At 33.9% G+C, this 24,274-nt stretch overlaps 1 protein-coding gene and 1 non-coding gene across 2 annotated transcripts; both read right to left on the bottom strand.

Moving 5' to 3' along the window:
• Positions 1-11,974: 11,974 nt before the first annotated feature.
• LOC107931564 (leucine-rich repeat extensin-like protein 2) lies at positions 11,975-14,710 on the bottom strand. The gene has a single exon (XM_016863485.2). The coding sequence runs from the start codon at positions 14,448-14,450 to the stop codon at positions 12,225-12,227; it is 2,226 nt and encodes a 741-aa protein (XP_016718974.2). The 5' UTR covers positions 14,451-14,710; the 3' UTR covers positions 11,975-12,224.
• A 2,647-nt stretch (positions 14,711-17,357) lies between these two features.
• Positions 17,358-17,461, bottom strand: LOC121216619 (small nucleolar RNA R71). The gene has a single exon (XR_005912799.1). It is a non-coding gene; the product is annotated as a small nucleolar RNA R71 (small nucleolar RNA).
• Between the last annotated feature and the right edge of the window lie 6,813 nt (positions 17,462-24,274).

Genomic DNA, 24,274 nt, shown 5'->3' with positions numbered 1-24,274 from the left:
CAACCATTTCAAACACACATTAAATATGTTAAGGCCACATATATAAACAAATCAAAATGTATCAAACACAAGCCATTCAAATGGCTTGTCTCAACAAAACATTTATATACCAACATTGGCCAAAATATCCTATACATGTCATTATAACTGGAATTAATTTACTGAAAGTATCAAAAGAGTCAATGGATAGTGTGAAATAGCTCCGATCAGCTTCCAACCCGAATGAGCTTCCGAATTACTATAAAACATGGAAAATAACACAGAGTAAGCATTTAAGCTTAGTAAGTTCATATGACACAAATTTAACTTACCATATATCCATAAAATAGGTAAGTAAACAAAGCATATTTCAACCAATTTGACCAAAAGTCTAAACACATGATCACCGACATATTAGCCATGAAAATCACATAAAAGATCTAACATACTTGGTTGAATTCATCAAATAATCATATTTCATGTATTTCATGTAAATACCAGTAATAGTTCATATCGAACTCATATAATCTTGTAACAGAACTGTGTCCATTGAACCATTTAAAAGATCGTTGGATACACGGGTAGTACGCACGAGGTGTACTAAACTGTAATCCGCCAATTCATATTCATGTATGCTCATACGAGCTATGAATCAGTATGCTCTCACAAGCTGTAAATCGAGAAGTTCATACGAGCTGCAAATTAGGAAGCTCATACGAGTTGTGGTGTGTCAGCAACACATGCAAGACCCAAACCAAATCAGTAACCCTTATGACATGTCATTTGTATCTTACGAATTTCTAAGATTCAAATAGGACTCAGTAATCGTCCAATATGTGATCGGTATTTATACATGGCAATTATACAAATCACATACATATGATTTAATTAAAAGATGCAAAAACTCAATTTAATTACACGAACTTACCTCGACAAGTGTACGTAGATATGAAGGTGACTAATCAGATATTTTTCTTTGCCTCGATCTAACCCTGTACGAGGTATGACAGGATCTATACAAATGTATTTAACTCATTTCAATATAATTCTCATTCAATTTAATCCAACATGGAATTTTGGCAAAATTACCATTTTACCTTACACTTTTAATTCCTTTGTAATTTAGTCCCTAAGCTCGAAAAATAAAATTCATACAATTTAATCCTTACTCAAGCCTAGCCAATTTTATACATATTAATAGTAGCCCATATTGTAACACCCCTTAACCCCAAACCGTCGCCGGAACAAGGTTACGAGGCATTACCGGACATATCAAATGATTTACAAATAATTCTTAAATAAATAACCAACATACTAAAATAAATCATAAATTCATATGTTTGTTTACCAATTGACTCCAATTGACTTCATTTTTTTTCATTTATTTTATTTTTATAAATTTTGGTAGCATTTCTGCTTATTTTTACATAAAACCCCCTGCAATTTAAAATCATATCATTTTCAAATATAATCAAATCAACCAATTCATGTCACATTCTCATTTTCTATTCTAAATTCCTTCTAATCAAACTCAATTGATATAATATCAATTTCAATTTAACAATGTACTAATTAAATAAAAATAGATAAGCTTCTTTCATTATAAATCATAAATTTTTAATACTAACATTTTTAACCATTTATATTAAAACATAATAACCTTTATACACATCCTATGTACATGCCACATTACTAAAAGAAAGTATACATCACCAAAGTTATGTTGAAGTCGGGATTGATCTGGATGCTGAACCGGAACCTTTGATTTCTATCAACCTACGCACGGAAACAACCGTACACTGAGTATTTCATACTCAGTGGTATTACCATAATTCAAATTATAACAATAATAAACATATAACGCATAAATCGTATATACAAATTTAAATTCAATATCTCAACAATAGCAATCCATCAATCAATATCATATAACCACAATTTGAATTAGAACATATCATGAACCTTAGGTTCATTTTTTAATCTCATATCACATTTCAATTCACCATTCAACTTTTCATTTCATTTCAATAGCTCGATTGATCAACTCATTCAGTTTATCTTTTCATTATTTACCCTATTAACAAAACTCGGACTTTGGCGGATACACGGATCCAACCAAACACACCAGAATGGCACCCAGTGCCTCATCGGATAGTTCGAAGCAATAGTTGACACCCAGTGTCTCATCGGCAAAGCCGAAGAAAGTTGGTACCCAGTACCTCATCATATCTATTCGAAGAAATATAGTGACACCCAGTGTCTCATCGACTCGAGGTTGAAGTATCTCTGAACTCTTCCAATCCTATGGCATGCCAACTATATCCGACTCAGCCCGACTAGTTAATAGGGTATTTAAATCACATATAACCTCAATTCAATCACAATTTCTCACATTTTCAATTCAATCATTTTTCCACCCTTCAATCAATAATTAATCCACAAATTCACACATTTTCACAACTCAATACATTTCCATACAATTTAATACCATTCACAATTCGATTCAAATTCATTTCCCGCTTTCATACAACAAACAATTCAAATATTAATTTATATCAACTATTCAATTTAATTCTCACTCATAATAATAATAATAATAATAATAATAATAATAATAATAATAATAATAATAATACTTACCTCACATTTCATTTACCAAACACATAAATTAAAATTTAACATTTAATAATAAATAACTTGAATTATAGTAATACAAACCGTAAATCTCCCGTTTTAATCCTCGATAGCTTTCTCCTTTCCTTTTGATGCTGATGCCTTGGGTTCTTTGTTAACTACGAAAATAATAGTAATTTTTCCTATTAATTACAGCATTAAACTTATAGTTTCTTTTGCAATTTAATCCTTTTATTAATTCTAATCAAAATTTCTATCAAATAAACCCTCAATTCCATCATTTATTCAACATAAACCCTATTCAAAAATCTATTTCACTCTAGAATTCCAAAAACATCAAATTTATGAGAAAAAGACTTGATTTAACTTACCAATTAACTTCAAGCTTTAAATCCCTAGTTTTTTCTTTTTCTTTTCTTTCTTTCTTTTTCCTTCCCCTGTTTCGAATGACTCTTTGTTTCCTCTTTCTATCTTTTGTTCTTTATTTCTTTTATAATTCATTTACTTTATTTTATTTGTTAGTTTAATTTAATTTATTATTATTCTTATTTTTAATCTAAATATCTATAAATTATTTAATTATATATTCGCATTTGTACACCATCAATACCTTACAATTGTCACTACTTAATTTGTCTATCAAATAAAAATCTCATAATATAATTATTTAATTAATAATTATCTTTTACCTAATTTTCAAGTAAATAAATAAATGTAGTACACTTGTATTTTATTTTTACCACACACTTGGCAAAATCATAATTTATTATTATCCAAAAATCTTATACTAATTATTTAATTATTAAATATCTTTAATTTAATAATAACTAATAACTAATAATAAATAATAAATATCCTATACTAATTAATAAGCAAATTAAATCTAAAAACTACAAATATATACATATTTTAATTACACATGTATTATTTTATCACCATCCATTTGTCTACTATTTACTTTATTTATTAATAATAATAATAATATAAAACCATAATAATGGTTAATAATTATAACAATAATATAATATTTATGTATAACTCAAATAAAATCTTAGATTTTAATGTTCATATGCCGCCTCATTTCATATAAATGGCTTAATTTTCATTTTAGCCCCTTTCACTTTCTTTTAATCTATAATTAGGCTTTCATTTGTTATTCAATTTGATCCTTTTCCTAATTACTTTAAATTAAGTTATATTCACTAAATAAAAATCTAATTAAACACACAACTAGCCTCGTAAATATTTCTAATAATTATTTTCAAACTTAATTTACTAAGACGGGGGCCCGATATTATACTTTTCCGATGCCCGTGAATTTTGGGTCATTACACATATATTTCACAAAATTTACCATAAATTTATCATCTTTTTCAATTTAATTCCTAATTGATAATTCCATCAAAATTCTCTTTATAAAAGTTGTTTATCTAACAAAAACCATTCATTTTCTATTATCAAACTTCAAACTTCAAGCATATTCATCAATGGAAAAACCCTACATATTCATCAATGGAAAAACCCTAATACTTTAAAAATTTTGCAAATTAATCCCTGAGCTAGCTAGTTTAAGCTACTACGGTCTCGGAAACATAAAAATCATCAAAAATGGGAAAAAAAAATACATACCTAATTGAGCAAAATAAGCTTGTCCAAATTCAAGCTTCCATGGCTAGGTTTCTTTATTTTTATTTTTTGGTGGATGATGATGAGAATAGATTATAACTTAAATTACTAATTTCTAAAATTACCCTTAATAATTTATTCAATTTCCAGTGATGACTACTCATGCTTAACCACTAAGCATTTTAATGACCTATTTACTACATAAGGATCTTCAATTTAAAATTCTATAGTTATTTAATACCTTTAGCTATTAGAACACAACATTTGCACTTTATGCAATTTAGTCCTTTTTATCAAATTAGGCATGTAAACGGTAAAATTTTTAACGAAATTTTTATACGATATTCTACCATACTATAGACCATAAAATAATATTAAACTAAATTTTTTAAATTCAGACTTGTGGTCCCGAAACCACTATTTTGATTTCATTAAAAACAGGTTGTTACAGTCTTTCAACAATTCAATCCATCTACGTTGTCTCAAATTAAGTTCCTTCTAGGTAATGAGATATTTGAGACTTTTGTGATCCATGTAAATAGTACACTTCTCACCATATAAGTAGTGTCTCCAAATTTTAAGAGCAAAGACAACAACTGCCAACTCCAAACCATTAGTAGGGTAATTACACTCATGTGGCCCAAGTTGTCTCGAGACATAGGCTACTACCTTACCATCTTGCATTAGAACACATCCAAACCCAACATGCGAAGCATTATTATACATAACATACTCATTACCAGGTTTTGGTTGAATTAGGATGAGAGCTTCTGTCAATACAGATTTTAACTTTTCAAAACTAACCTATTGCTCTTCTCTGCACTTAAACGGAGTGTTCTTCCTCAACCTCTTAGTCAATGGGGTTACTATTAAGGAAAAACCCTCGATAAACCTTTGATAATACCCAGTGAGACCCAAAAAACTCTGAATCCTAAACATCAAAATTTATTATTGTTGTCAAGGTCTCACCATTTTACTTTATCAGTACTTCTCTTGAATAGGGGAGAGGATTCGGTTTTTTTATTCGGTTTAGTCAAGTTTTTTTATTAAATCGACTTAATCAATTATAATTTACAAAAATTGACTCAACTAAATTAAAGCAGTAGAACTGACATAACCAAACTGAATTTAGTTATTAGGTTTGAATAATATGTATTTATTTTATATATTATAAATTATACATATATTTTAGGGTGAATCAATTAAATAATTAAACAATATTAAATTAAATCAATATTTAGGGTGAATTACTCATATATGCTAATTTTTAACCAAAATTACCGAATTAGGCTGATTTTGAAGAGAGAAGGAAAACATGTCCAGTTGGACGCACTATTTCCAAAGCGAGCGGAAAAATATGTTAGACAAATGAAGGGTCACATTTGGTGTGAGGACATTATGAAAGAAATTAGAGAGGCTATAGAACGAGCGAACTGTATGCATTCAGTGTGTCACTCACGCAAAAACCAATCATTTTGGGTTACAAGTTCGATAGACTTGACCAAAGTATTGCGAGTGGAGTGCACCGTGTAAACTTGAGACGATAGACTTGTGACTGTGAAAGATTTGAAGCACTTCATTTTCATTCGCTCATGCAATTGCAACATATCCTTCGATATGTTTGGATCACATGAGCTTTGTGGATGAAGTGTACAAACTACAATACATGTATAACGTGTGGAAATATGAATTCCAAAGGGTCCCAAATGAAAGTACGTAACCACCGATATCAGACGCTTCATTTAAGTTAGTACCCAAACCAAAAGGTTGACCAAAATCTACTCGGATACACGACAACATGGATATTTGGGAGAGGACAAACCAACCAAGGTTATGCGGTATTGCAAGAACCCAGGGCATACAAGGCTGTCATGTCCATACTTGGAGGATACTATGAGGACAAGACTGTTGGAAAAATGGGTTTGGAAAACGCAGCGGAAAATAAATTTAGGAAAAAACCAGAGTTTAAATTTTTTTTTTCCAAAACAAGGTATTGGTTGTGATATCTAAAGTAATAAACACTTAATCAAAGTTTTACCTTTTCGATTCGTCTAGGATGAGCACTTCGACCGAGTAGTCTTCTCCGCTATCTTTAAGCTCACGTCTGCTGAGTGTGGGATTGCTTCAAATTAGAAAATTTTTCACAAAAATTACTATTTGCAATTTCTCTAAAATTTTGGGTTAAGTTGTAAATCAGAAAAATATCTCTAGAAATTTTCTAGAATAATCCCTTTAGCGAATTTTCTCTTTAAAACTTTCTCTTGAATTCAAGTGTGTATAAATAATAACCCAATGCTCTGTTTGTATAGGGAGAGTTTGGAGAGTTCAACTATGATTAAAATTAATTATTTTAATATTAAATTAATATAATATTTATCAAGATAAATATTAGATTAAATTTCATATTAAATCCTATTAAAATAATATAATGTTTATCTAGATAAACTTTAAATTAAATTTAATGTTAAGATAATCACTTTAATATTAAATTAATAAAATATTATTAAGAGAATTATTAAATTAAAATTAAAATTAAACTATTAAAATAATATTATTTTTGAAATATTTAATCTAAAATCAAATTCTCTGATAGAGTCATAGTAGGAGTGTAACCCTTCCACTATTCAACCACTAACGATCAATCGTCGCTGGCCACCGAGACGCCGCCGTCGTAGCCACCGGCACCGCAGTGCCTAACGTTGCAGGTGCGACACCCTTATGGCACCCCGAGCCGGTTCGGCTGTTGCTAGTTCGGTCTGGGTCAATGACAACCCGACCGGTTTGGTCTAGCCACCAATTGGGTCGTCGGCCTGGCTTCACATACCGGGCACGGTTCAACTAGTTTTCAGGTCTTGATCTGAGTTTTGGGCTCCTAGACCCAATTTATGATCTCAGGTTCAATTTTCAAGTTTAATTACCCGTTGTGCCAATTGTCTGACTTAAAAATTTACTTCCAAAAATATCATATTAATTTTAATTGATTTGATTAATTTAATTTTACTTGATCAAAATTAATTTTTTCAAAAATCACTTATATTTTCCTAATTAATTCTTCAAGAAAATTTTTTAATCAAATTCTCTAGTTGAACAATTCTTACGACCACCTAATTTAATTCCACATCGAATAAATCAACTCAATTAAATTATTCCTAAAGTTGTAGGATTTTCTTTTGATTCAAATGCAGTGTGATCGAGCTTTTGTTAAGCTAGCGGAGGGACCAATCAGACTTATTCAATTAGGCTCTAGTGACTGTAATTATGTCCAGAAGCATCGTTCCAATAATTCGCAATTACTTAACCATGGAGTCAGTCTACAAGAAGTATCATGATTGAAAACTCCTTATTATATACTCTTTACAAAAGTAATTCATCCAACTGCTTTGTCCAATGACCTCGCCATGTGTGTGTTACCCTCATATGATATTATTGATTCCTTTGAGTTAAATCCGTTCACTCAATACAATCCTATTTCTCATTGTCACCATTGTGTCTTCTTAATAATTAATATGATCACTATCAACAAATAACTGTGATAAATTGCTCGTTCGAGAACAAGCAACTCGTGGTCACGTTTCATATTTATCATTCCACATAATGCCAATAAGAGGATATCATTAACTCTTTAATTGAGCTATAAATTCCACTATTACTAGTAAAGCAATGCCATACACAAGTCATGTACCCAACATACCGGCTATGAGCTCGATCATCTTTAGAGCATAAGCCTCCACTCATATCAAATCACATGAGTTGCATACGGATGGTTAGTGACTAACTCAAGATTTAGGTAAATCGCACCATAAACGTCACAAGTGAATTAATTCAAAAACAGATTCAAAATTAATTCATCTTGAGTCTAGTCCAAAATATTATTCTCCTAATGAATATATCTATGTCTCTACTCATGGAGTCAACTGTTCCTATAGCCAAGACTAGCCATCTCCCCAATTGGAATTGTAGACAACATAATAATCCTTCTTGGTATTTGAATCAAATGCTCACTTTGAATCTTTTACGGGATTACGAACTCATTTAGATTATCTATTGAATTAAGTTGTCTTTCTCGCAATGTAAACATTCTTTACAAAGCCACTTATCTTTAGTTTGAACTTTAGACAATCAATGAGCTAATATTTGCTTGTCACAATTTTGTCGTGCATGCAAAATATAAAAAAAAATATAAATACAAAAGACATAATAGTGAAATGTGAAATTAACTTTATTCATTTATTTATCGTTTAAATAAATAGAAAATAGTTATATGTTTACTACAATATGGACACATTTATCAACAAATACCGCAATCGGTTTATAAACTTTTTAACCACTATTTGTTGATTTTTTTTCATTCATTCTCAAATTTTTTGTAATTTATAAATATCAGTTTATTATACTATAGAGAACAATGCAATATACAACTTTGTTTCATTTTTCTCGTGAAAACTGGATCCTTGTACAAATTTGCAATATCCGTATAAAATGACGAATAAAACTTGGTTTACAATATAAAATGACAAAAATAACAGTTTCGATTCAAAAAAATATTTATTTAATAATATTTCATATCCAATATTCATACAATTTTATCAACTAAAACTTAGCTAAACAATTAAGATTCACATGGCAAGTACAAAAAAAATCATCTGTGTCGTCAGGCAGAATGTGTGCCACAACGGGGTGGTTGTCGATTGCGAGACGAAATTCTTCTTCGTTTAAGTTGTAAACCTGATTCTTCTTCTTCTTCTTTGTCTTTGTCTTCATCGTCACCTTGATTGTGGTGTGCTCCTCAATTTCCATCGCGTCTTCTCCGTTCTACGAACAGGTGGTTGCGAAGCTAGTTGCAAGATGGTCCACTTTGGTAGAACAATGATTCTAGGGGTGTTTGCAACACTATCGGCGTATAAGTATATTGTGTCCTATACACTAATGGAAAAAAATATGCACTTCTTATCAGTGCCGCAAACATAACCGGCGGTGTATATAACATTGTCTGATATGTCAGTGGCATCAGCGTGTAATATAGTGATGATAGAGGTGGTGGTCCAAAAATAATACTTGGATACGGTGTAGAAACAGAGAAATGTGGTGTTTATGTAAAAAAGATGGGCTTAATGAAAGCACCAAAATAAGTCAAGTCATACTAACCAAGGGTGGTGCTGCCATCAGTGCCTCTTCTCATGTTGGTGTTGATGATGGACCCGCCTCGACAGTTACTCCAGACCTTGGATTTATAGGTGCTCATTGTGGCCTCCTTGTATGACATTACCTACCCCTCGCCTCCTCCGATTGTAGATATGGCTTACCATGGTGTCTAAACAATGTCATGTACTCTAGATCGTAGGCTAGTTCCGTGCGACAATGGCTTTGCAATTAGGTATAAAGTCGAACCTATGGTTCCATATGTTGATATGTTGCGCATGGAATGTAACCCAATTTTTATCAATTTTCCCCGCTAGTCGATATTGTGCAGATCTTTGATATCTTGGGGTGCCGACATAATCATTTGCTTAAACCTGAACTGTCACGTAACTCTATCAGATTCATGCATCTTCACTGTAGTGTACACTACCTATGACATCTTCACGTGCCAGATATTGAGATTCACTAAGAATTCGAATAGGATGCATGCTTGAATTCTCAGATTAGAGTATGAAATCAATTCAAACTATAGGACAATAATTTTAATTATATATTTACTATTAATTTTTAAATCAACTACGTTAATATTATATAATTGAAATTTTAAAAAATATATACCTCCGCATCTGGTCGTTGATCTAAGAGTACTCGTATATCTTTAAGCTCCTCTGGTAGTCCCACGTAACTCCGCCCATGGTTCTACCTATTCAAATAATATGTTAATACAAAATTTTAAAATTTTTATTATAGACGATATATTATCAAATGAATTTTACCTTGTTACGAGTGGGAATGTATAAAGGTAGTCAACTTGATGACGTAAAAAAGGCAATCGATACCACGCCCATGATTGCAGGAGTAGTATGCAACCACCGATTTTAATTTTCTATGGCTGCATCGCCCAACATATTTCCCAATACAATGTCACCAACTTGGTTGACCCCCAACTGAGTCGACCCATTTCTCTAAAGTCTATGAGTTTTAGCAGCCACCTTAAATGGATAAGATTTCGCGATTTATCAGGCATTATGAGACTCCCGATGATCATAAGGATGTACATATGAGCGTGTTATTCTCCTTCAACTTTACTCGATTCTGCATTTAGCATAACAAAATTTCTTTTCAACCAATCGACGTTCAAAAATTGTCTAAAATCTTCCCTAAAAGTTGCTCGCATACATCTCTCTAATCGACAGACAACTGACCCAGTCACTACCAATCCATCTACCGATAACCTGAGTTGTAACTGCAAGTTCTCGAGTGTGATTGTACACTCGCCGCATGAAAGATAAAATGTGTGTTTCGGGTCTTCATCTTTCCACCAATGCGCTTAGGCCACATGAATAAGTCCCTTATCTCTCAAGTATGGTTTGATTAAAGACGATGGAGAAGCGGATAGATTGTGAATATACTTCTCCAAAATCTAATCTTCCGGCTATTATAAAAAAAATACAAAATTTTAAATTTTAATATAACAACTTAATAATTAAATTAAACTTGATTAAAAATAATAGAAATAATTTCTTACCATTTGCAATTGAACAACTGAAATGTGCTTTCCATCTAGACAAATAGGAGTTTGTAGAATTTCAATAAATATGAGTAAAAATCGTAATACAAAATTAATTAACAAAACTTAAGACAATTTTAATAAAAATGAAAATGAACTGAGAGAATTGAGTGAAAATTAAGAAAGAGTATAGAGGGAATTGAAAATGGACTGGGAGAGTTGAGAGTGAATTGAAAAAGTGAAAAATTTGAGGTTTAAATAGGAAAAAAAGTTAATGTTAGGGAAAATGTGTCCAACTGGATGCGCTTTGCTGACTGAGTAGGAAAGTGCATTCAGTTGGAAGCGTTTTCCTACCAAATCCGCTAAAAACGCGTCCAATCCAACTTGACGTGTTTTTCTTCTCTTTCCAAAATTAACCTAATCATGTAAATTTTGAAAAAAAAAAGACAAATTCAATAATTTTAGTTAAAAATCAACATTTTCGAGTGTGAATTTCGATGGGTAATACGGCATGTTTAGCTTTTTTTTATTTCACGCTATAATATCTAATCTCATTACCATTTTTATTTTTATACTAATCACAAATAAATACATCACTCATCTAAACTATCCTTAAAAAAAAAGGTAAATATTTTAATCTAAAATTATTGTTTCCCTCTTAAATGCTAGGTGCACGGATGTCACGTATTTCAACACCCATTAAAACTCATATTAAGCAATTATTTATAATATAAAATTTCTCAAATCGAAAAAACTCAATTTACAAAATGTTCCTGTTACAGTGGGACAGCTCCACTAAGTGTGATCAGCAGTGTCAGATCAATAATTACATGGTGAGTGGTGAGTTTACTTTCTCACCAACTTCATCCACCAACACGGAATAGGGCTTTTAACCTCCCCTTAAAACCAAAACTCAACCTCTCTCCGCGTCTCAGATCTGGCCACGGTGCTTGCTGTCTTACATCACATGCTAATGATGCTGGACAGTTCATTTTGTTGTTGTTATGTTATAGGTACAAACACCGACACCAAATGCCTAGGAGAACTCACAATCAAGGAAAATTTGGAAAACATTGACAACCAAGGTGGCGAAGAAAAATGTAATGTTGTGTCTACAAATTATTCAAATCATTACCTGTATACATTACCATATATATTAGCAGAACAATACAAAGGAAATAAAAAAGACAATACAAATAAAATATTAAGTTATTATATATTTAGGGGAAAAAATAGTTCTCAAAAAAGCTGAAGAAACAACACGCAGGTTAACATGCCATCATGGTTGCACCTGAAGATTTTGAACTACAACTCAATGTCGTGTAAAAGCAGTTCTTTAGTAGTAGGGAATAACTGGCGGAGGAGGAGATGCGTATGATACTCCTCTAATTGGTGGGAGTGGCGTATTTTCAAATGAGGGTGGCGGTGGAGAAGGAGATGGTGGTGGCGGTGGGAATGTATACGCATAGTGGGTTGGCGGGGGTGGGGGAGAAGGGTTTTGATGTTGTGGGGATGGTGGATAATGCCATTGTTGTTTAGGAGGTGGGGATGGTTTTGAATAGTGATGACCAGGTGCTGGTGCATATGGTGATGGGGTTGAATGTTGGCTTGGCGGTGGTGGTGCTGGTACGGGAGTTGTGCATTCTGGTGGGGGTGGAGGAGGGATAGGATGACATGACTCCTTGGGAGGTGGATGATACTCTGCTGGTGGAGGTGGAGATTGAGTCCCCGTATGCTCATGAGATGGTGGTGGAGGTGGACTTGCTTGCTGCCCTCTTGACGGATAAGGGGGTGGAAAATACTGAACTTGAGGTGGCGGCGGTGGAGGCGATGAATGACTAGGCGTGGGAACATAATGAACAGATGGGGGAGGAGGTGGTGCATAATGGGTACTTGGTGATATATTCTTTGTTGGTGGTGGTGGATTATGATAGTAATGGCCTGATGGAGTTCGAGGTGGTTGCTCCATTGGTGGTGAGGGTGGTGTATTGTGGTAATGGCTTGGTGGTGGGGCGTTGGAGTAACGGTTTGGTGGTGGTGGTGCACTATAGTAATGGCCTGATGGGGCTGGTGCAGGTGGTTGTACCATTGGTGGTGGAGGTGGAGATTGTATGGGCTCGTAGTGAACAGGCGGAGGTGGCGGTGGAAGATGCGTCTTTGGTGACACTCTTTGAGTCGGGGGTGGTGGAGTTAAAGAGTGAGAGTAATTCGGTGGTGGTGGCGACGGTGGGGAATGGAAAGGAGGCATTGGTGAAGAGTGGGATGACGGTGGTGGTGGAGGATGTGATCTAGTGGAAGGCGAAGACTTTGAAGAAGGTGGTGGAGGGGATTTCGTAAAGGACTTTGGTGAACTGGATTGACGCGGCGTTGGAGGCCTAGGAGTATGCCTCCTTTTCGGCGATGGAGAGTTTCCACCACCACCGCCTCCTCCTCCTCCGCCGCCGGAACTTCCACCACCATTACATTTGAACTTGCTGCAGTCCACAGGACGAGCAGCATCGGAAGAGCATTCCATGGAAGATCTCTGATCCTTCTTGCCAGGAATACAGTTCATGGTACCATTTGCGACCTCTGCCCCAGATATTGCAGGGCAGCTGGGTGGTCCTCCGGTGAAATAATTGAAAGAGTAGGTAAAGTTTTGCAAGCTGGAAAGCTGGCACACAGTGGACGGAATCACACCGGTGAAGCCATTGTGGGCAACATCCAGCTGCTCTAAGCTCTTCATGTTGCCGATCGTGGATGGCAAAGATCCCTGGAGATGATTGAAGCTGACATCGAAGACAGTAAGCTCCTTGAGCATCCCGATCTGTGGAGGCAAACATCCAGTAAGGTTGTCGTTCATGAGGATGATTTCATTCAGCGTTTTGCCCATCTTCCCTATGCTTGCAGGAATGCAACCTCCAAGATCGTTGTTGGCGAAGACCAGTACCGAAACGGGAGAGTTGCCAAGGTTCTCAGGAATACCAAATCTGAACCAGTTGTCGTTTAAGAAAAGCGCATCAAGTTCCTTGTCGAAAAGCTTGGATGGGACCGATCCTTCAAACTCATTGAACCGAAGATCCAAGTACTTGAGAGAAGGAAGGGAGAGAACCACATTAGGGAACTTGCCTACAAAACGATTGTTGCTCAAGTCAAGCTCATGAAGCAGCTTCATGCGGCGGAAGCTGGTTGGGACAACACCACAAAAACGGTTGGAGTTGAGGTGAAAGAGTGCAAGATCAGTGAGGCGGCCAAGCTCTGGAGGAAGATAACCAGCAATGTCGGCATGATTAAGGTCAATGCCGGCAACCACTCTGATTTTGGGGTTGGAAGGAGAGGGAGCACAGTAGATTCCCATATACGAGCAAACATCAGAGCCATTCCAGTTGGCAGTGAAGTTAAAGGGGTCCGAAAATATGGCAGACTTCCAAGCTTGCAAAGCAATGTAGGCTTCACGAAGCCTTGGGTTCTCAAACCGTAGGTTTGGATCTACCTCATCGGCTGCCGAGCAGATCTGCGAGACAAATGAAGTAGTAACAAGCAAGAAAACCAGAAGAAAGATGAGGGGAGAGGGAGGAGACATTTGCAGATGAGATGGTTTGATTCACGACAAGAATGACTGAGAGAAAAAAGAAAAAGTCACATGAAGATGAGTGATTGTGCCATATGTTAATGTCCTGAACTGAGCCACATGGTTTGCTTTATAAAGCATAATAATTATTTTTTTTAGCCTCGATTTTCACTTTTCCTTTCTGGGGTGATATTTTAGTTATTTAAAATAATATAAAAAGCTTTGAAAAGATGAATAATAAATTGATAACAGAGCAGCAGCAGCAGAGCTGATTTGAATTAGGATAAGGAAACACACTACTTTGCCTTCGCAAATTGCATGTATCAATGAAAAAAAAAAGGGAAGAAAGAACATGATGACATGCTGGCACGTCTCATCAGATATCATTGGTAGATTTTTGTGTTCCTGTTCTTTTGTTTTATTCATAGGAAGAAGAAAGAAAACTGGACCCGCTGGCATTAGATTGGATTCTCCCATCCTTGCAAGCAATCAGCAATGCGCGTTGCAAGAGTCAACTGGTTTGGAATGGTGCGGAGCACATCTATACATAATTTTTATCAAAAAAAAAAAAAAATTTCTCAATACCAAAATTTGGCTAAATTAAATATCGTTTTTTATTAATTGGCTAAAGAGGCTGTTATTTAAAACGCGCTCAGCAGAAAACGCTTTTTTAAAATTTCAAAGAAAACACGTCCAGTTAGGCGCATTTTCCCTGACATATCAGCAAAAGCTGGACGAGCTTTCCTAACAACTGTGCGAAAAGCTCACTCAGCTGGACGAGCTTTTCTGCCAACTATGCAGAAAGTGCGCCCAACTAGACACGCTTTTCATACTATCTCTCCAAAATCAACTTATTTTCCTAAATCTTAAAAAAATATATATATTTGGCCAATTACAAAAAAAGAAGAAGACATATAGCTAATTTAGCCCCAAAATTTTTAATCAAAACATTATAAATTTTGGTATATGCTTTTTTTCTTAAGCATATCATATAACTTTCGTTTTTGACAATTTTCATTACTGTATAACTTTTTTTTGTACAACTGTGATTTGAATCTAGGTTATCCTTAGAGAAGGTGTATATTTGATCAATAAGCCACAAACCTCATTCTTATTGCGTTTTTGGATGATTATTCGATTTAAAATGGTGAATTTTATGCTCCTAATCGTTTAATTTCATGCTTCTATACTTAGGAGAGCATTTGAGAGCAAAATAAGCGAAAAAAGAACGAAATCAGAGCAAGTTTTAGGAGCCACATAGGCTGGGTACACGGTCGTGTGATCCATATGGGCTGCCACGAATCACATTCCGAACACATGGAAAAATGTAATTATTAGGTTTTTCGGACATTCTAAGACCTATATATACCAAATATAAAAAGATGAGAGAAAGCCATCAGAGATTTTTGAAGAAAACAATTTAGAAAACACCATTGAAACCGAATCAGAAGTAAATTTCTATCAAGATTGAAGATCTCCTTTTGATTTCTTTAAAGTTTATATGAGTTTAATTATTTCTTGTGGTTTTACTGTCTCTAAGATATTTTTATTTTTTGATTATGAACTAACTTTCTAAATACCTAAGGGAGATGAACCCTATGATGAATTATGTCTTTGATTTCTGTTTTACGCAATAAATACTTGGACCTTGTTCTCAATTTTGTGTGCTTAATTCTTGATTTAATATTTTCGGATTATTAATCCATGGTTGATGTGCTTGAATAGAGGACGAAAAGTCTCTGTTTAAGAGTAGATCTAGCATAATTGAGTAGATTTGCATGCAATCCTAGAAATAGGATAACATAAATCTATCGGATTAGAGTCAAGTCTAATAGGTAGATCCATAGATCGAGTTAATGGAATTTTAATTAGAAAGAAATTTTAATTAATCAACCTAGGGTTAGTTGCTCTTATTCTCAAAAGAGATATTAGCATAATTTAGGAATTTCTACGGATCAAGATACTAAGTGAAAATTTTGTTTAATTCAGATTGATAATGATAGATGAAATATAGGTGGATTCTTTCTTGGGTGTTGTTTCGCTTCTTGATTGTTAATCATTTGTTTTCCTGACTTGTTCTTTATCGTGCTCTCTAGTTAATTAATTTAGTTAATTTTAGTTTTAATTAATCACTTTAATTTGTCGGTTAAATAATAGAAAGACAGTAATTACTAGTATTTTTAATCTTCATGGGAATGATACCTGTGCTTACCGTAGCTATACTATTAATTGATAGATGCACTTGCCTTTGTCGAATTTTTAGTTAGTTTCGTGGATATCAAGTTTTAGGCGTTGTTACCGAGATTAAAATATTAGGAAAACTTTATTTTCATTTATTTAGCCATTTTTAATTTTTAATTTAATATTTTTAATATTTATTTAATTTTTTCATTCTAATTTTTTGTTTGTTTGCTTCTAGCAAGTTCTTTTGGTTTATGACTAGAAGAAACCTGTCAGATCCATTATTATTTTTATAGTGAGATTGAAAAGACTGCTCGTAAAAATCGTAGAGAGGTTAGAGAAGCAAGGCAAAGTCAACAGAATTTAGTAGACAATTAAGAGGAAAAGGATATTACTGTGGAGATGGGTGATAATAAAAATAATCAGCTACCTCTTACACATCCTACCCATTGAACTATGTATGAGTATGCTAAGCCCACTCTGATTGGGGCTAAATCGAGTATTGTCAAACCGACTATTAATGCAAATAATTTTGAGATCAAGCCGAACACAATTCAGATGGTGCAACAATATGTTTAGTCTGTTGGTTTGTAAGATGAAGATCCAAATACTGATTTGACAAACTTTTTAGAGATTTGCGACACTTTCAAGATCAACGGCATTACTGATGATGGCATACGCTTACAATTGCTCCCATTTTCATTGAAGAACAAGGTAAAATAGTGGAAAAAAACAACTAAGTTGAGGAACGACATCTCTTTTTTTGTTTAGTTTGATATCGAAACTCTTTATAAAACATGGGAAAGATTTAAAGATTTCTTGAGGTGTCCTCACCATGGACTACCTTTATGGCTCCAAGTTCAAACTTTTTTCAATGTTTTGAATCCCTTAACCAGACAGATGATTGATACAGTAGCTGGAGGAACATTGAACAACAAAACACCTAAGACAGCTCAAGAGTTTATTGAGGAGATGACACTGAATAATTATCAATGACAAGTTACAAGAGTAAAACCTATCAAAGCAGATGAAGTTTTTAATGTTGATGCAGTTTCTATGTTGGCAAATCAGGTTGAAGCTTTTGGTAAGAAAATTGATGGTTTAAATTTTTTTAAGCAGGTAAATCCAGTGATGCAATGCGATGCGAATGGAGTGGGGATGATTTATTCAGAATATTCACCTTTCAAGTCTAACATGAAGCATGAGCAAGTCAAATTTATGGGTAATAATTCTAAACCTCAAAATAACCCCTATAATAATACTTATAACGCAGGATGGAGGAATCACCCAAATTTTTCTTGGGGTGGTCAAGAAAATCAAAGGTCACAACCCCCTTCCTGGTTTTCAGTAGCCTTATCAGTAAGAAAAGAAACCAAACCTTGAAGAGATGCTTGCTAAATTTATTTCAATTTCTGAAACATGATTTCAAAACACTGAGACAACTTTGAAAAATCAGCAAGCATCAAGTCATGGACTTGACAATCAAATTGGACAGCTTGCTAAATTAGTTTTGGAAAGAAAACAAGATAATTTACCTAGCAACACTAAACCAAACCCAAAGGAAAATATGAATGCAATTACATTGAGGAATGGAAAAGTGTTGCCTGAGCTTGAAAAAGAGTTGAAACAAGAAACTGATGATAAAGATGATGGGGTGACAAAAACCAAAAAAATTCAAACATCAGTGCTTAAAGCATACAAACCATCGATCCCATATCCAATAAAGTTGAAGAAAGACCACATGGATGAACAATTTGGTAAATTTATTAAACTTTTTAAGCAATTGCATATTAACTTATGTTTTCTTGAAGCTCTTTCGTAGATGCTCACATATGCAAAATTTTTAAATGAGCTATTGAAAAATAAAATAAAGTTAGAAGAGTTATCCATTGTGGAACTGAATGAGGAGTGCTCAGCCATTCTCCAAAATAAACTGCACACTAAGTTGAAAGATCCAAAAAGTTTTATTATTTCTTGCTTTATGGTAGTTTAAACATTGAAAAAACATTGGTTGATTGGGGTGCTAGTATTAATTTGATCCACTAGGATGAGTATTTAATTAGCTGGAAAATCTGTTAAATATCCTAAGGGCATAATTGAAAATGTACTCGTGAAATTAGATAAATTCATATTCCTTGTTGATTTTGTTCTACTTGACATGGATGAGGATGTTGATGTGCCTTTAATTTTAGGTCAAACCTTTTTAACCACTGCTAAAGCTATTATTGATGTGGGTAATGGTAAACTTGTGCTTAGGGTAGGTGATTATGAGATCATTTTTCAAATTTATGATGCTATGCGATTTTCTAGAGAGCAAGGAGATTATTGTCATTTTATTGATTCTATTGATCATGCTATTCAAGATTCATTACAGAAAATTATTCATAATAACACATTGGAATTGTGTTTTCTTCAATGAGAAGAGGCTAATGAAGATAAATTTGTGATAAGTGAAATGAAAACTAATTTGGATGGCAATGCGTCTCCATTCAGACAAAAAGATTTTGAAGACATTGAGGTAAGTAAAGATTTAAAGTTGAAACCCTCTATTGAAAAACCTCTCAAATTAGAGTTGAAGCGATTGCCGAATCATTTGGAGTATGCATTCTTTGGAAATAATTCTACACTACCAGTGATTATTGCTTCAGACTTAAAACCGAATGTGAAGGATGAGTTATTTCAAGTTTTGAAGGAACACAAAAGAGCTATAGCTTGGAAATTTTTTGATATTCGAAGAATTAGTCCTTTTTGCACCCACAAGATTTTAATGGAAGATAAGTATAAGCAATGTGATCAAGCTCAAAGAAGGTTAAATCCCAACATGAAATAAGTTGTTAATATTGAGGTAATTAAATTTTTAGATGTTGGAGTTATTTATCCTATTTCTGATAGTACTTGGGTGTGTCATGTGCAGGTTGTTCCTAAGAAAGGAGGCATGACTGTTGAGGCTAATGAGAAGAACGAGTTGATTCTGACAAGAACAGTCATGGTATGAAAAGTTTGCATTGACTACAGGAAGTTAAACAATGCTACAAGGAAAGACTATTTTCCTCTTCCATTTGTAGATCAAATGTTAGAGAGATTATCTGGTCACGTGTATTATTGCTTTCTAGATGGACTTTCTGACTACATTCAAATTTGGATAGCTCTTGAGGATCAAGAAAAAATGACATTTGCATGTCCATATAGTACGTTTGCTTATCAAATAATGCATTTTGGACTATGTAATGCTCCTACCACTTTTCAGCGTTGCATGTTAGCTATCTTTGATGAACTCGTGGAAGACATTATAGAATTATTTATGGACGAATTTTGGATATTTGGTAATTTTTTCCATTTATACCTTAAGAATTTAAAACATTTTCTAATGAGATGTGAGAAAACGAACCTTGTGTTTAATTGGGAAAAGTATCATCACTTCATGGTTCAAGAAAAATTATTTTGGGCCATAAAATGTCTAGTAAAGGGACTAAAGTCGATAGAGCGAAAATTGAAACTCTCAAAAAATTACCTCTCCCTAATTTAGTTAAGGCTATTAGAAGTTTCCTAAGACATGTTGAGTTCTATAGGAGGTTTATTAAAGATTTTTCTAAAATAGCTAAGTCTTTAACTAATTTGCTAGAAAAAGACATGTCATTTAATTTTAGTCAAGAATGTTTATAGGCAGTTAATGTTCTTAAGGAAAAATTAATTAATGCCCCATTATGGTTGCACCTGATTGGAAGTTACCCTTTGAACTAATGTGTGATGCGAGTGATTTTTCAGTAGGTGCAGTTACTGGACAGCGAAGAGATAAGCATTTTCAACCGATCAATTATGTTAGCAAGACTTTGACAAACGCATAAGAGAATTATACCACTACAGAAAAAGAATTGCTAATTGTGGTTTTTACATTTGATAAATTTAAACCTTATTTAATATTGTCTAAAGTTGTTGTATACACTGGCCACTCTACCCTATGTTATCTTCTTACTAAACCAAATGTAAAACCTCGACTTATAAGATGAATTTTATTGTTACAGGAATTTGATTTGGAAATTAAAGATAAGAAAAGAGCTGAAAATCTTGTAGCAGCCACCTCTCAAGACTCGAGAACCCTACATTGAAAAGCTCAATGAAAGGGAGATAAACGACTCGTTTCCTGAAGGATAACTCTTTGTGGTAACTGATTTTGAAAACCCTTGGTTTGAAAATATTGGGAATAATTTGGTAACTAATGTCTTACCAAAAGATTTGACTCATCACCAAAAGAAGCGATTCTTTGCTGATGTGAAAAACTATTTTTGGGAGGATTCTTTTCTTTTTTGCATGTGTGTAGATTAAATGATTCGAAGATGTGTTTCGGAACTAGAAGGAAATAGAATTTTAAAGCATTGTCACTTTAGACCGATGAAAGACACTATAGTGAACTTAGAACAACACATAAGGTCCTTAAATCATGTTTTTATTAGCCCACTGTGTTCAAAGACACTGATAGGTATGTTGCTTCTTATGATTTTCAAAATGGGTGGAAGCTCATGCTTTACCTAGAACAATTTCTTAAGAAACTTTTCTCTCATTTTAGAGCACCTTGAGTCATTATCAGTGATAAGGGTACACATTTTTGCAATACTCAATTTGATAGGATCCTTAAGAAATACAGTGTACATCATAAAACAGTTACCTCTTATCACCCTCAAACTAGTGGTTAAGTTAAAGTGTTGAACTAAGAACTCAAACGTATCCTAGAAAAGACCATAGAGACGAATAAAAAAGACTAGGCTTTAAAATTAGATGATGCTTTATGGGAATATAGGATTGTGTATAAAACATTTATAGGAACATCCCCCTACAAATTTGTTTATGGGAAGAGTTGTCACTTACCACTTGAACTCGAACACAAAGCATTTTGGGCAATAAAAATTTTGAACTAGGATCCTAAACTTGCAGGTAAGAAGAGACTGTTGCAACTAAATGAGTTAGATGAATGGTGAGTAAATGCTTATGACAGTTTGAGATTGTACAAAGAAGAGACAAAGCGACGCCACGACGCTCGTTTGTACAAAGAATCCTAAACGATGCTCAATCTAACCCCTCATTTCCCTTACCCCATGCGTCACCGTCGATCCACCTTCGTGCTAACCACCTCCATTGACCGTCGTCGACAACTACCCAAAACCTTACCGTTTGGCCCATTTTCTTTTTCTTTTTATTATTTATTTTATTTATTTTTATTATATTCATTATATTTGGTTTTATTAGTTTTATTATTTTATTTATTATTATCCTTACTATTATTAGTTTATCTATTTAGTTTAGCACTCCTGTTAGATTTCAATAGTTAGTTGTTTATTATTTAGTTTATGTTATTCTTTAATTTATTTATTTTAGTATTAGATTTGGTTTTTGTTTTAGGTATGAGTGTTAGTTTTTAGTTATATGATTCGGTGGTCGTTTTGAGATAAATTGCATGTTGATTGGTTTATTTATTCTACTAATTTATCTATTTGCTCAATTAATTGATGGTGATACTGGTTTTTCTTGGTTATCTGATATTTGATGTTATCTTTTATTTTAGGTACATCATGACAAACACCCGTGGTAAATTTAAGCCCGCCGTTCCCGCTTCGAAAAAGGGGAAGACTCTGGGCGTAACCTCATCTTCGGGCCCCACCTTAGTTACGAGATACTCATATCTCCAATTCCCTTTTGGGTCCTCAAGAGGATCTATATCAGCACTTACAACAGCAACCCTTGGGATTATGTCGTTGTATCAATTGGGAAACCCTACAGGCGGTACACTTGATCGATAGAGTGCGTACACTAATCGAGAAAACTCATTCGGATCGATTTTTCTCTATTATCGAGCCCACCTAATTGGAGCTTACATTAGATTTTTGTTCGGCATTTTTTCTGCAGCAAGTGATGTTGAGACATGATGAATCATGCACTATTTCTTTCTAACTCGGTGGTACGACATGTTATTTGAGCGTCATGGGCTTCGGAGCCACCCTTGGACTCTATTTTGAAGAGTTCATGAGTGCCGAGGGGTTCTTCACATTATATCAGCACATCCATCAGTCCCCCTTCTCTCTATTGGACTGGCATTGCTACGACTGCAACACCATATGACCCAAGTCAATTGAAGGCAATGTCTCTACCTCCGGCATTGCGCTATGTTTATGCCATTTTGGCCCACACATTAACTGATCGAAGAGAAAGTATTAGTGTTGTGGGTACATATGATGTGTATTTCCTTTGGTGTATGACGCAGCGCCATCTCAATGATCTTGCCTGCTTCATTACCTTCGCTTGCCGCCATCAGACTGACCGCAGTAGGAAGGGTCTTATCTATTTAGGCCCGTATGTCAATACATATTATCTCATTCAGACCCTCGGGATAAACATGAGGAGTTTCCCGATGATGATCCTTTTCACCGTGCGGACCCACATCGTTCTCCACCACCAAGTTACCCTACTGCTACTCCTACTATTACACTCGAGAACCTCTCCGAATGGTTCAATCGATTTAAGCAATGATGCTTTAAGCGGTTTGATGGCATCGACGCGACTTTACATTAGATTTGTCAGCATCTCTATATCTCTCCACCCGATTATGCGACTCAGGATCCTGATGCCTCTCACGACGATCATTGATCTTTTTCATTTTATTTTCTTTATTTATATTATTTGCAATTGTACTTTTATTTTTAGTTTTAGTTTTTTTATTTTGGTTTGTGAGACTTCTTTATTTTTATTTCTATTTTGAACTATATGGGTTTTTCTTATTTTGATGGTTGTTTTTGTTCGAGTTTGTAATCTCTTTATCTTCTTATTTATTTGCGTTTATCTTCTTATTAGTTTGCTCAGAAACATGCACTTCATATAGACTTGCCACAATTTCGGTTTCTCCTATTCTCGAGATTTCATCCAAATTCAGGACGGTTTCTCTCTCTCTTTTGATATTGTGCTTATTTTGTGCTTATATATGTTCGTACATTAAGGACAATGTACATCTTAAGTGTGGGGAGGTTGTTTGGATATCTGTGATAAAATCTCTTAATTATTTGTTGTGTTTAAGTAATTTCTCATACCCTCCATTAGAGTGATTATTATTTTTTATTTGGAATTTTTATTGATATTGTTTTGGGTTAATTTGTGGATTATTATGTATTGGTTGATTTATACTTTAAGACACGAGAGATTCAAGCATGATAAGTTGTTTTTCAGAAATTATATTTTAGGTTGTCTCATTGAATTGAATTATTATCTTACAATTTTGAAATTGCAAGTTTGACATCAAAACCATAATTTTTTTGTGAGCTTTTGAACCTATAAAGCATATATTGTCTTGTTCATTTTAGTTTTGGTTGTGCATATGTCAGGTTGATTTGTAATTCTAGAACTTACTTCGATTGTGTATGTCGAGACTACACCATTGAATTGATATATTGAGATGATAGAGACACTTAGGATTTAATCCACTTAACCTGTAAAAAGCTTACCTAGTGAATTAACCCTTAGTAAACCCCGTTGATCCTAACACATTTTTCTCTAACCTGTTAATGTTAACTCATAACCCATCTGTATGTAAAATTATATTTAACATAATATATTTAACCCGTTGATGCTTTTAAAAACAAAATATATTTAACATAATGATATATATATAATTA

The sequence above is a fragment of the Gossypium hirsutum genome, chromosome D04 (genome assembly GCF_007990345.1).
Source record: "Gossypium hirsutum isolate 1008001.06 chromosome D04, Gossypium_hirsutum_v2.1, whole genome shotgun sequence".
Taxonomy (NCBI): Eukaryota; Viridiplantae; Streptophyta; class Magnoliopsida; order Malvales; family Malvaceae; genus Gossypium; species Gossypium hirsutum.
This window is presented reverse-complemented; position numbering and strand designations above follow the sequence as displayed.

Coding starts and splice junctions, on each gene's coding strand:
- LOC107931564 (XM_016863485.2), bottom strand. CDS start 14,450: ATGTCTCCTCCCTCTCCCCTCATCTTTCTTCTGGTTTTCTTGCTTGTT.